The sequence below is a fragment of the Rhincodon typus genome, chromosome 10, assembly GCF_021869965.1.
Source record: "Rhincodon typus isolate 14 chromosome 10, sRhiTyp1.1, whole genome shotgun sequence".
Taxonomy (NCBI): Eukaryota; Metazoa; Chordata; class Chondrichthyes; order Orectolobiformes; family Rhincodontidae; genus Rhincodon; species Rhincodon typus.
The window spans coordinates 32322077-32335366 of record NC_063341.1 but is presented as its reverse complement, the minus strand read 5'-3'; the positions used below and the strand labels follow the sequence as shown (position 1 = coordinate 32335366).

Sequence of the window (13290 nt, the reverse complement as noted above, 5' to 3'; positions counted from 1 at the left end):
ATACATGCACCATCCTCTCCATGAAAAAGTTGCCCCTTAGGTCCCTTTTAAATTTCTCCTTGCTCACCTTAAACCTATGCCCTCTAGTTTTGGACTCCCCTACCCTGGAGAAAAGACCTTGACTATTCACCTTATGCCCCTCATGATTTTATAAACCTCTAAGGTTAGCCCTCAACCTTCGAAGCTTCAGAGAAAATAGCCCAGCCTATTCAGCATCTCCTTAAAGTTCAAAACCTCCAACCCTTGCGACATCCTTGTAAATCTTTTCTGAACGCTTTCAAGTTTAACAACATCTTTCCTATCACAGGGAGACCAGAATTGAACACCGTATTCCAAAAGTGGCCTCACCAATGTTCTGTACAACTGCAACAATGACATCCCAAATCCTATTCTCAAATGTTCTGATCAATAAAGGCAAGTGTACCAAATGCCTTCTTCAACACCCTGTCTACCTGCGACTCCATTTTCAAGGAACTATGAACCTGCACTCCAAGGTCCCTTTGTCCGGCAACACTCCCCAGAACCTTATCATTCAGTGTGCAAGTCCTGCCCTGTCCTACCAAAATGTAGTACCTCATATTTATCTTAAGGCCTCTGGGGTGGAAGGACCATCCGCTGCCTTTACTGCCATGGGCAGGATGCAATGGCAGGCTGAAGGCGATCGGAACTCTGCTCCCGGTCTTCTCTTGCCATTTTATTCCTATTCCTAGTGCTGAAAAAATTTCATCTTGTCTGCATTGTCAAGCTCCTTTTGCATTTTTAATTGGAATAAATTCTTTAGTTTGCTGCTATTGACATTTTCTCCTCCAAAACATGTACACAATTCACCCAGCAGAGCTTTGCTCAAGGGACAATACGTATCTAACATTTTTGATGTCGCTGAGTACAGAACAGTTTACTTCCAGTATCCTGCTATATAAATATGTCAGACATGCACTCACCAGCCTCAGGTGTTTTGTTTATGAAAGATTTGCTCCAGTCACTCCAGTAGTTGTTGCTTTTTATGAGGTTGCAGCGGATCTGAAACTCATATTCCTTGAAAGGCTCCCAATTGTAAAAATAACCTGAATTTCCACTGATAATAAAAGTGTTCTTAGCAACCTAAAATTGTTAATAGAAATATTTCTCTCATACAGTCTCTTGCTTCTCTTTTCATTGCAAATTTTCTTAAAAACAGTTCTTTCAATCAAACTACAGCATTGAAAGCATTGGCATTTATCTCTTAGAGTGTAAATAATTTTTGATGGTGGTCAAAATAACCCCACTGGCACTGAAAACTTACTCAGTGAGAATTGGAGTCCCATTCCTTCTGCTTTTAAATATTGTTGGAGATTTAAAAATATCGAAATATTGAAACTTTTTTACATTTCATACTGTCTCATTTATCACTGTCTCTTAATCACATAACTTTCCTTCTCTTTACTTTCTGTACATTGTTTGTCCAATTTCTATTTCCTGGTTCAGATTCCATCTATTTCAGTAGTCTTTAATCTGATTGGATTAGGAGGTACATTGTTGCTTTTCCTGTTCTTAAGGATCCTAGAAACCTTTTGCAAATGATGTACTATTTTGATTTTCCTGCAATCGGAAATTCTAGTACAAAGCCTACAAAATGCAAGCATAAAAATTGATAATGGCTGCCTAGTCTAGGTCACTAGTTTTTTCTAAATGGATGTGCTCCTAAAAATGCAGAGACCAGCTGATGCAATTTTTGTACATCTAAAAGCCCTACCTGAAACTCTATTGACATGATGAACAAAAGGGACTTAATTCCCTGAAAGTGCAGACAGTGCTTGATACTAACCACTTTGTGAAGTATATCAGGAAGTAACCAGAATTTGTTTATTCTCAGAAAATCCAGCATTTCTTCAATGCTTAGGCACACAGTTGGACAGGATAGCTGATGGCAGACAGGGATAACTGATAGAGCTGTCTTGGTGAAACATTTTGGAATATGAGGGTAGAAGCCTAAAGTAAGTCCACGATCAAAATCACTATGGACCAGCACATTAGCATTCTCAAGTCCCACTTGTGGTGCTTGAACAGATCAAGGGGAGTATTGCAGTATTGTCTAGAGAAGGTTTGCTGGATTGTTCTAGTTAACATTAATTCTGTCTCTCTTTCCACAGATCTGCCAGAGTTCCATCAGCATTTTCTGTTTCTTTTCCCAGAATCGTAGTGTTTTATTCTATATTCTTTCATTTAACCATTTGGCCTTCTGAACACAAAACAAAAACTGAGAAAGAAGCCATCTACATTTCATGTACTCAAGACCCTTGCTTCTAAAACATAGTTATTCAAAAATTTGGACCTAGTCAGTGCTTGGATTCTGGGTTTTGCAGCCCCCAGTAACTGTTTATGTTGTGATAAACAGATATTTCCTAGATTTACTTGTTCATTAGTGCTGTATGATTCATCAAGTATTTAATAAATGGGCAGCATGGTGGCTAAGTGGTCAGCACTGCTGCCTCACAACCTAGTCTGCATGGGTTTCCTCTGGGTGCTCCAGTTTCCTACCACAGTCCAAATACGTGCAAGCTAGGTGGATTAGCCATTGGAAATGCAAGGTTACAAGGATGGGGTAGGGAATGGGTCTGGGTGGGATGCTCTTCAGAGAGTTGGTGTATACTTGATGGACCGAATAGCCTGCTTCTGCAATGTAGGGATTCCATGATTCTACTTGCCACTTCTTTCTAATATTGTCCTTGACCCAAGTAACTGTGACTTCAATAAACAAATAATTAGAGAAGAATGGCTGCTTTGGGTAGAGGATGCCAGGTTGCTGGCCAGTTAACTCTTCTTTATGTGAACATAACTAAAAGCAATAGTAGATATTTATCATAGGAAGAAAGACTAATATAACAAGAATTATGATGAAGCAAATAACAGGACACCTTGCAAGTCATAAGAATGTCTAGACATTTCTGTAAATGCTCTATTACATTACCAAATTAAACTCGGCACCTCTCTGCCAATCATTCATCTTATCCATTGTGTAGCAGAACCTGCTGTTTATGCCCATGAGAGGTCTCAGCTTTTTATTTCTAATTGTATATTCTTTTGTAAAGATCACAAAGATTAAGACATAGGATATTTTAATTTCTAATACTTTTTCAACCATCTGTCTGCTGTAAATTGTCTCATGAAGATATATTGAGATGCAGCCTGTGACGTGCTGTGGCTTTAAGAAGTTCCTTTGTCCTTCCTTTTCTGAAGAGAGGTTTTAAGGCAGAGGACCTGAGCAATCTACAAGAACCACTACAGTAAATAACTTACGAGGCCTTTGTTTTTTTTAAAAGTTGGAACAATAGAAGCAGGCTGAAGAGGTTTGGTCAAGCTCACATAGAATCAGGATCTTTAATTTAGCTTTTAGCAGAAGATGCTGGGGTTGTGAAAAAGCTGCCGGGGTTGTGAAAAAGCTGCCACATCTCTCTTTACTATAGCAAACATTGCAAGGAATGTGATATGTAGCAGAATCGTAGAAGATAAAGCATATGTGAGAGAGGGTAGTGAGGGATTTTGCACTGACTTAAGATCTCATTAATTTCTGCTGTCATTCTATGCTGCCTGAATGTTGCTGAGAACAGTTATGGTTCCAGCAGTATCTCAGCATCTGCAGGGGAACTCACTGTCAGGTTGGTAAGGTTAATTTCTATTGGTGAATAGGGTGATAGAGTTGGTAAAGATGGTGCAGAGGTAATGTGTCTCTCTCTCGATCAGAAGTTCTGTGTTCAAGTCTGACCTGTCCTGAAGGAGTGCCATAACATGTTAAAATGGGTTGATGAAATATAATTTGGAGTTGGCACTGATTGCCAGTTTACCCTCTCCCCAGACGGCATGCAAATCCATTTTTAGGCACATAATTCCCTAGACACCAAACAGCATTTGAATTCTGGCCTTTAGTTGTGCCAATATCAACAGCATTGCAAGTTCTGAAACCTTGGTGCCTTGGTTACTGCAAAATCATTAGATGACGAGTGACCTTCCGCTATCACTTTTTCCACTGTCAGGTATAGCTTCAACTCTTATCTCTTCCTCTTCAGAGTCAACTGCATTCAACCATTATAACAGAAGCAACTCTTTAACCTCTGCAGCCTCCCTGGTTTCTATCACTGTTGATAGTGGATGTACTTTCAGGAGAAATTCTCACTGTCATCCTGCCCTGTTGACCTCCTCTACAAAGGAAATATGATCAGATACCCACAGGATTGCTTTGGTGGTGAAATTCTTGCTTTCATTCACTAAAGATCCAGGGAAAATCCAAATGTATCACTAAGTTTTCAGAAGCAAAGTATAATGGAAGTAAGAACCTCCTGTCACTGTTTTGTAGTTTACGTGATAAATGTGCAACAATTCACCAAAACACATTTTTTAGTATGAGATGAAGATAAGGTAGGAATGTTTAAAAGCAGCAAAACAAAAACACAGCTAATACTTGAAGAAAAGAGATTGGTTACAGACATATTATGAACTCCAATGTAGCAGCATTTTCCATTCTATTTATGAATTTTAGGAATAAATGTTCAGAGCCAGACTCAAGGGGTGGCTTTCAATGTAAATGGAGTATGAGTTTGCATCAGGAAGGCAAAGTGAAACAGAATGAGTGTGTTAACTATGTCTTCATCAAAAAAAATGCACACTTTATTAAACAGCACTTTGCAAAAAATCTGGAACTTACCAGAGTCCATCTCATATTAGGATTGGATATTATTCTGTATCTTATTTCAAACTGACATTCTGCATTTGTTGAAATTCTCCAGTGAATAATGATCTTGGGAACTGAATTATTTAGAAATTCAACTTTAGTGATCATTGGAGCATCAGGCTTAACTATTTGAACAAAGAAAAGTTTCAAATTAGCATGAAAATTAGAGTAAAATTTCTCAAACAACATTTTTGCCTCATTCCTTAAAGATGGTGATTGGAAATTTCTATTAAGACTTTCTTGAAAAATTATCATAATTTTAGAGGCAAATCAAAAACATATCTATTCAACATGCCAGGCCAGCTCCACAGTTTATTGCTAAAGTTATAGTAGCAAGAGAGTCTTCAGCTGAATTCTCCCTGCTACCTCTGTACTCCACTCCCCAGGTACAGATGAGTCATTAGTCCTGCATATTGAAAGTTAATTGGAAGAAGCACTGAGGGTGGCAAGTGTCCCAAATGTAATTTGGGTGGAGAATTTTAGTGCCTAGCATCAAAAGTGGCTCAATAGCACCAGTTATGAGTGAGCTGGCTGATTCCTAAAGGACGTAGCTATTGCATTGATTTTGCAGCAAGTCACCAGGGAACCAAGAGGAAGGAAAAAATTGACTTCGTCTTCACCAATTTACGCATTGCAGATGCATCTGTCCATGACAGAATTGGTAGGAGCCACCACCATACTACCATGGAGACAAAGTTACATCTTTGTATTCAGGATAATTTTCATTGTGTTGTGGCATGATGACTGTGATAAATTGGATAGATTTCAAACAAATTTATCAGCTCAAAGCTGGACATCCATGAGGTGCTGTGGCAATCTCAGCAGCAGAATTGTATTCAACCTCAACGTGTAACCTCATGGTCCAGCATATCCCCCATTCTAACATTTCCATCAAGCCAATTAACAATGGTTCAATTAATAGTCCAGGAGGGCATGCCTGGAGCAGTATCAAGCATATCTCAGAATGAGGCAGCAATCTGGTGAAGTTACGACAAAAGATTACTTGCATGCCAAACATCAGAAGCAGCAGCAATAGGCAGATTTATGCAATTGCACACAAACAAGATCAAAATACTGTACTACTACGATATCCAGCAGAAAGTGGTATTGGACAACAAACAGAAAGGGTCACCAGACCTGATTTTTATCTTCACAGATGCTGCCAGATCTGCTGAGCTTTTCCAGCAACTTCTGTTTGTGAAACAGAAAGGGGAGTTTCCACAAATATCCCATCTTCATTGATGAGGGTGTCTAGCTAAATACAAACTGTAAGCATTTCCAAGCACCTTTAGCTAAAAGGGCTGTGTGAATATTCCATTTTGGCTTCTTCTTGAAGTCCATAGCCTCACAAATATCAGTCGTCAGCCAAAATGATTCATTTGATATCAAGAAAAAGCCAATATCTACCACAAAGACTACTTTAAAGGCTATGTGCTTTGAAAACATTCTGGCACCAATACTAAAGAATTCTGCTCCAGAACTTCAACAAGGAAAATTGCCCAGGTATGTCCTCTACACAAAAAGCAGGACAAACTGAACCTGGCCAACTACTGCTTCATTAGTCAATATTCAAAAATCAGTAAAGTGGTGGGGAAAAGGTCATCAACAGCACTATCAAGCAGCACTCACTTAGCAAAAATCTGCTTAATGGGACTAATCTTGGGTATGCCAGGGCCAACTCAGCTCATGACTTCATTACAGTCTTATATCAAAGATGGACAAAGGTGTTGAATTCCAGAGGTGAGATTAGAGTGACAGCCCCTGACATCAAGACCGCATTTGATTGAATGTGGTAAGAACGAGCCCTAGCAAAACTGGAATCAATGGGAATCAGGGAGAAAACTCTCTTCCTGATAAAGTTATACCTAGGAAAAGGAAGATAGTTGTAGATAGTTGAAACATAGAAGATAGGAGCAGGAGGAGACCATTCAGCCCTTTCAGCCTGCTCTGCCATTCATCATGATCATGGCTGATCATCCAACTCAATGGCCTAATCCTGCTTTCTCCCCATAACCTTTGAATGTGTGCAAGAGGTGGCCAGATATAGCACTTGGGGTGAATGGGATCAATGTTTTGGCATCAACTACTTCCTATGGTAATGAATTCCACTGGCTTACCACTTTTTGGGTAAAGAAACATCTCATCTCTGTCCTAAATGGTCTACCCCAAATCCTCAGATTGTGACTCCTGGTTCTGGACACACCCACCATTGGAAACATCCTCTCTGCATCAACCCTGTCTAGTCCTGTTGGGCAGCACAGTGGCTCAGTGGTTAGCACTGCAGCCTCACAGCACCAGGGACCCGGGTTCAATTCCACCTTCAGGCGACTGTCTTTGTGGGGTTTGCACATTCTCCCCATGTCTGCGTGGGTTTCCTCCAGGTGCTCCGGTTTCCTCCCACAATCCAAAGATGTGCAGGCTAGGTGGTTTGGCCATGCTAAATTGCCCTTGGTGTTCAGAGATGTGTAGATTAGGGGGATGGGTCTGCGTGGGATGCTTCAAGGGTTGGTGTGGATTTGTTGGGCCAACGGGCCTGTTTCCACACTGTAGGGATTCACTGATCTAATTAAACTTTAAGTCTCTATGAGATCCCCTCTCATTTGTCTGAACTCCATTGAAAACAATCCTAACCTAGTCAATCTCTCCTCATATGTCAATCCCTCCATCCCTGGAATCAGCCTGGTAAACCTTCACTGCACTCCCTCAAGAGCAAGAGCATCCTTCCTCAGAAAAGAAGACCAAAACTGTACACAATATTCTAGCTGTGGCCTCACCAAGGCACTATATAACTGAACATCCCTGCTCCTGTGCTCAACTAGTTGTTGGAGGTCAGTCATTTCAGCTGCAGGACATCTCTGCAGGAATTCCTCAAAATAATATCCTAGAGCCAACCATCTTCTGTTGCTTCTTCAATGACCTTCCTCCATCATAAGGTCAGAAGTGAGGACGTCGCTGATGACTGCATACTGTTCAGCTCCATTCATGATTCCTCAGATAATGAAGCAATCCATGTTCATCCAAATGCAAGAAGACCCGGTCAATATTCAGATTTGGCTGACAAGTGCCAAGAGGTTCATGCCACACGAGTGCCAGGCAATGACCATCTCCAACAAGAGATATTCTAAAAATTGTCCCTGGACATTCAACGGTGTTGCTGTCATTGAATCCCCCACTATCAACATCCTGGAGGTTATCATTGACCAGAAACTGAACTGGATTAACCATAAAGATACCATGGCTAGAACAGCAGGTCAGAAGATAGGAATCCTGCAATAGCTGACTTATTCCCTGACCAACGTTCCATTTAACTTTCTTTGTTGCTACGTGGACCTCTGAGATCTCGAAGTGGAAGCCATTCTGATAGTGGAAGCATGCTGTTTGATAATCACGCAGCTCAGAGGGGACATTGTTTTTGACTCCTCAAAGCCTGTCCACCATCTACTAGGCTCAAGTCAGGAATGTAATAGTACTCCCCACATACCTGAATGAGTGCAACTCCACCAATAATCAAGAAGCTTGACACCATCAGGACAAAGCATCCCACTTGATTGACACCACATTCAGAAAATTTCATTTCCTCAACCACAGATGCATAGGAGGATCAGTATAAATGATCCACAAGGTGTATTGTGGAAATTCAGCTCTTTAGATAGCACCTTCCAAACCCATGACCACTACCATCTCGAAGGGCACCAGATACATGGCAATACCACCAGCTGAAAGTTCCCCTTCAAGCCACTCAAATTCCTGGCATAGAAATATACACTGTTACTTCAATGTCACTGGGTCAAAATTCTGGAATTCCCTTCCTGACATTTTGAGGCTCACAATAGCAAGAGGATCAGAGGTTCAAGACAGCAGCTCAACTTTACCTTCACCAGGGCAATGACTGTTGGCCCAGCCGACAATACCCATGTGCTCTGAATAATTAAAATTAAGAGCCCTAGTCAAGCTGTTCCAATATAGCTATGTTGTTGGCAAATGCCTGACAGTGGAAATAGAAAATTGACCAATTTTGTCCTATCCAAAAGAAGCAAGACAAATCCAACACATATACTATCAATCTATGTTAGATCATCTGTAATATTGATGGAAGATAAGAACATAAGAACTGGAGCAGGAGTAGGCCGTCTGGCCCTTCGAGCCTGTTCCGCCATTCAATAAGATCATGGCTGATCTTTTCGTGGACTCAGATCCACTTACCCGTGTTCTCACCGTATCCCTTAATTCCTTTATTGTTCAAAAAAAATCTACCTTTTTTTTAAAAATGTTTACTGAAGTAGTGTCAACTACTTCACTGGGCAAGGAATTCCATAGATTAACAACCCTCTGGGTGAAGAAATTCCTTCTCAATTCAGTCCTAAATCTGCTCCATCTAATCTTGAGGCTACGCCCTCTTGTCTTAGCTTCACCTGCCAGTGGAAACATCCTCTCTACTTCTATCTTATCTATTCCCTTCATAATTTTATATGTTTCTATAAGATCCCCCCTCAATCTTCTGAATTCCAATGAATATAATCCTAATCTACTCAGTCTCTCCTCATAAGCCAACCCCCTCAACTCCGGAATCAACCTAGTGAACCTCCTTTGCACCCCCTCCAGTGCCAATACATCCTTTCTCAAGTAAATGCTGTCAATATTGCTAACAAGCAGCATTTGCTAAGTAATACTCTGCTCACTGATGGTCAGTTTGGGTCCTGTCATGGCAATTAGTTCCTGATCTCATTACTGCCTTGATCAAGCCTTGCTATGGATAAAAGAGGTGTACTCCAGAAGTGGGGCAAGAGTAACTGTTCTTGACATCAAGGCAGCAGTTGAACGACAAATGAAGAGACACGAATAAAACTGGAGTCAATAGAAATCAGTGGGGAAACTCCTCACAGCTTGGAATCATACCAAGCACAAAGGAAGATGGTTGTGGTTACTGGAGGTCAGTCATCTCGGTTCTAGGAAATCTCTGCAGGATTTCCTCGGGATAGTATCCTAGGTCCAATTATCTTCAATGGCTTCATCAATTAATCTTTCATTCATCCTAAAGTCAGAAGTAGGGATGTTCACTGATGATAGTACAATGTCAACACCATTCTCAATTCTTTGTATATTGAAACTGTCCAAGTCCATATGAATAAGACCTGGACAACATCTGTAAATGGGCTGATAAGTAGCAAGAAACATTAGCCACATAAGTGACAGAAGTGACCATCTCCAACAAACAGAGAATATAACCATTTGCCTTTGATGTTGTATGGCATTACCATTGCTGAATCTCTTGCAATGAATATCCTGGGGATTACCATTGACCAGAACTGAAATGGCCCAGCAACATAAATGTTGCAGTTACAAAGTCTGATCAGAAGCTAGGAATTCTGAGGTAAATAACTCACTTCCTGACTCCCCAAAGGCTATCCACCACCTACAAAACATACATCAGGAATGTGATGTACAGTTGCCTGGATGAGTACAGCTCTAATAACACTCAAAAATCTCAACACCATCCAGGACAAAGTAGACTGTTACAAAATAGACAAACTTGACTGTTACTCCCATCCACCAACTTAAACATTCAGTTCCCCTGCCACTGAATCACAGTGGCAGCAGTGCCTCCATGGACAAATTGGCAGGTTCCACGGAGAGCCAGGTCCAGCAATGCATACCATCCATAAGAGGCACTATAGAAACTCACCAAGTCCCCTTTGACAATACCTTCCAAAACTGCAATCTCTACCACTGAGAAGGATAAGGGCAGCTGATGCATTGGGCTACAATCACATGAAAGGTAGTTTCCAAGCCACATGCCATTGTAACTTAAAACTACATTTTCATTCCTTCACGGTTGCTGGGTCAAAATCCTGTCATTCCATTCCCAACAATATTCCCTTCATGGACGTCAGCTTTTCATGAAGATGTTTCACCACCACCTTCTCTTGTCCAATTAGGGTGACCATTAAGTGCTGGCCTTGCCAGTGATACCCAATGTTTTCTAAAAACCCAACATTCCTCCTGTTCCATGCTAGATATTAATTCCAGATCTCCAGGTGGACACAAGGACTGCTGCTGTGTTGGCAATTATGTCTGGTTTCATTCCATATCGCTATGCCAAGTACAGATGTGCAGAAACATTACTTGAGCTATCCCACCCTAATGTCAAAGTTGTAGCAGGAGTACACCAGGACATCTGAAGATTTCCATCCCCATTGTCTGTTCAATGTTGGGGTTAAATACACCCTCATACAAACTTTTCTGCCCTTCAACATGAACAAAAATATGTTTTCCAGTAAGAATTATGGATTTGTGATCAGATGTTGAGACATAAAAACTAGAATAAATGGTTGTTTACTGAGCCATCAGAAGATTCAAGTCTAGAACCAAAAAGGTCATGTACAATAGTAACTGGTAGAAATAGCAATTCTGTACCTATATCATTGAGTGAAAAAGTTAGATGCTTGGATGTTGCATTTCCTAATGCATTCTCAGCTTGTATCCAGACCCTGTATATAACAGCTTTCTGAAGATGATCTCCAGGGACTGTGACACTGCTTGATCTGAGGTTTGTTGGAAATATCTGTTCTTTCCCTGTTCCTTCACTGTAAGGATAAAATAAAACAAATCTCATAATACAGCACTGTGAGAATAGAAAACACTTTATTACAAATGTAAATAAAAGTGAACTTTTTTCTTCTAATGAATGTAAAAAATCTACAGCAGTCCTATAACATAAAATGAATGTAATGAATGTAAAAAAACCTACAGCAGTCCTACAACATAAAACTAATACTTCTTCCAAATCTGCCAGGTCCAGCAGTCTAAGAACAAAAACAAAGTTGCTGGAAAAGCTCAGCAGGTCTGGCAGCATCTGTGGAGGAGAAAACAGAGTTGACGTTTCGGGTCCGGTGACCCTTCCTCAGAATTGATGGTGGCTGGGAAAACGTCAGTTTATATGCAGAAAATAGGGAGGTGGGTGGGGTAGGGAGTAAACGACAGGATAGAGCCCAAAGAGAGAGAAAGACAGTTGGACAGACAAAGGAGTTGCTAACAATCAGGCTGGGAGGGTGAATAGTTGTTAATGGGGACTGTTAGTGACTGACAACAGCGGGTGTGTAGTGGCAGGCTATGTGGTAACAAGGCCTGGTGTGTGGGGTGGGGGGCTGGGACATGGGAGAGTTTAGGCCCTAAAATCATTGAACTCAATATTGAGTACGGAGGGCTGTAGGGTCCCCAAGCGGAAAATGAGGTGTTGTTCCTCCAGCTTGGAACACTGGAACACTGTAGCAAGCCAGAGACAGAGATGTCGGCCAGGGAGCAATGTGGTACATTGAAGTAGCAGGCAACAGGTAGTTCAGGACAACAAGGTGCAGGGCTGGATGAACACAGCAGGCCAAGCAGCATCATAGGAGCAGAGAGGCTGACGTTTCAGGCCGAGACCCTTCATCAGAAAAAGGTAGTTCAGGGTCTTTTTTGCGAGCAGAACGTAGATGTTCTGCGAAGCGGTTGCCAAGTCTACACTTCGTTTCCCCAATGTAGAGGAGACCACATTGTGAGCAGCGAATGCAGTAGACTAGATTCTTGGAAGTGCAAGTGAAGTGTTGCTTCACCTGAAAAGTATGTTTGGGCCCTTGGATTCTGGGGATGGAGGAGGTAAATGTGCAGGTGTTGCACCTTCGCCAGTTACAGGGGAAGGTGCCGTAGGGCTGTGGGGGGGTGTTGGGGGTGAAGGAAGTGTGGACCAGGGTGTCTCAGAGGGAACAGTCCATGCGGAAGGCAGACAAGCGAGGGGAGGGGAATATGTGTCTGGTGGTGGCATCTTGCTGGAGGTGGCGGAAATAGCATCTGATGATCTTCTGGATGTGGATGCTGGTAGGTGAGGATAAGGGGAACCCTATCGCTGTTGTGGGAGGGAAGAGAAGGGGTGAGGGCAGAAGTGCGGGAGATGGGTCGGACCCGATTGAGGGCCCTGTCGACAACGGAGCTGGGGAATCCTCGGTTGAGGAAGAATGTGGACATTTCAGAGGCTCCCTTGTCGAAGTAGGCCTCATCTGAACATATGCGACGGAGATGGAGGAACTGAGAGAATGGGATGGAGTCTTTACAGGAAGTGGGGTGTGAGGATATATAGTCCAGGTAGCTGTGGGAGTCGCTGGGTTTGTAATGGATATTAGTGGTCAGTCTATCCCCAGAAATGGAAACAGAAATGTTGAGGAAAGGAAGGGAGGAGTCAGAGATAGACCAGGTGAAAGTGAGGGCAGGGTGGAAATTGGAGGCGAAATTGATGAAGTTTTCCAATTCTAGACGAGAGAGGGAAGCAGTACCGATGATATTATCAATGTATCGGAGAAAGAGTTGTGGATGGGGGCCGGAATAGGACTGGAACAAGGAATGTTCCATGTACCCCACGAAGAGACAGGCATAACTAGGGCCCATGCCGGTACCCATGGCAACCCCTCTTACCTGAAGAAAATGAAAGGAGTTGAAAGAGAAGTTGTTGAGGGTGAGGACAAGCGGAAGAGGGTGGTGGTGGGTGGGGATGGTTCAGATCTTTGCTCCAGGAAGAAGCGGAGAGCCTTAAGACCCTCCTGGTGGGGAATGGA

At 42.0% G+C, this 13290-nt stretch overlaps 1 protein-coding gene across 1 annotated transcript in view; it reads right to left on the bottom strand.

Moving 5' to 3' along the window:
• LOC109926856 (interleukin-23 receptor-like) overlaps positions 1-13290 on the bottom strand; it is a 129061-nt gene that overhangs the window by 63056 nt on the left and 52715 nt on the right. The window contains exons 4-6 of the mRNA XM_048602077.1: positions 11120-11289; positions 4679-4830; positions 942-1101 (exon numbers count right to left, since the gene is read on the bottom strand). Of these exons, the coding sequence (XP_048458034.1) occupies positions 942-1101; positions 4679-4830; positions 11120-11289 (482 nt within the window). The remainder of the gene's footprint in view (positions 1-941; positions 1102-4678; positions 4831-11119; positions 11290-13290) is intronic.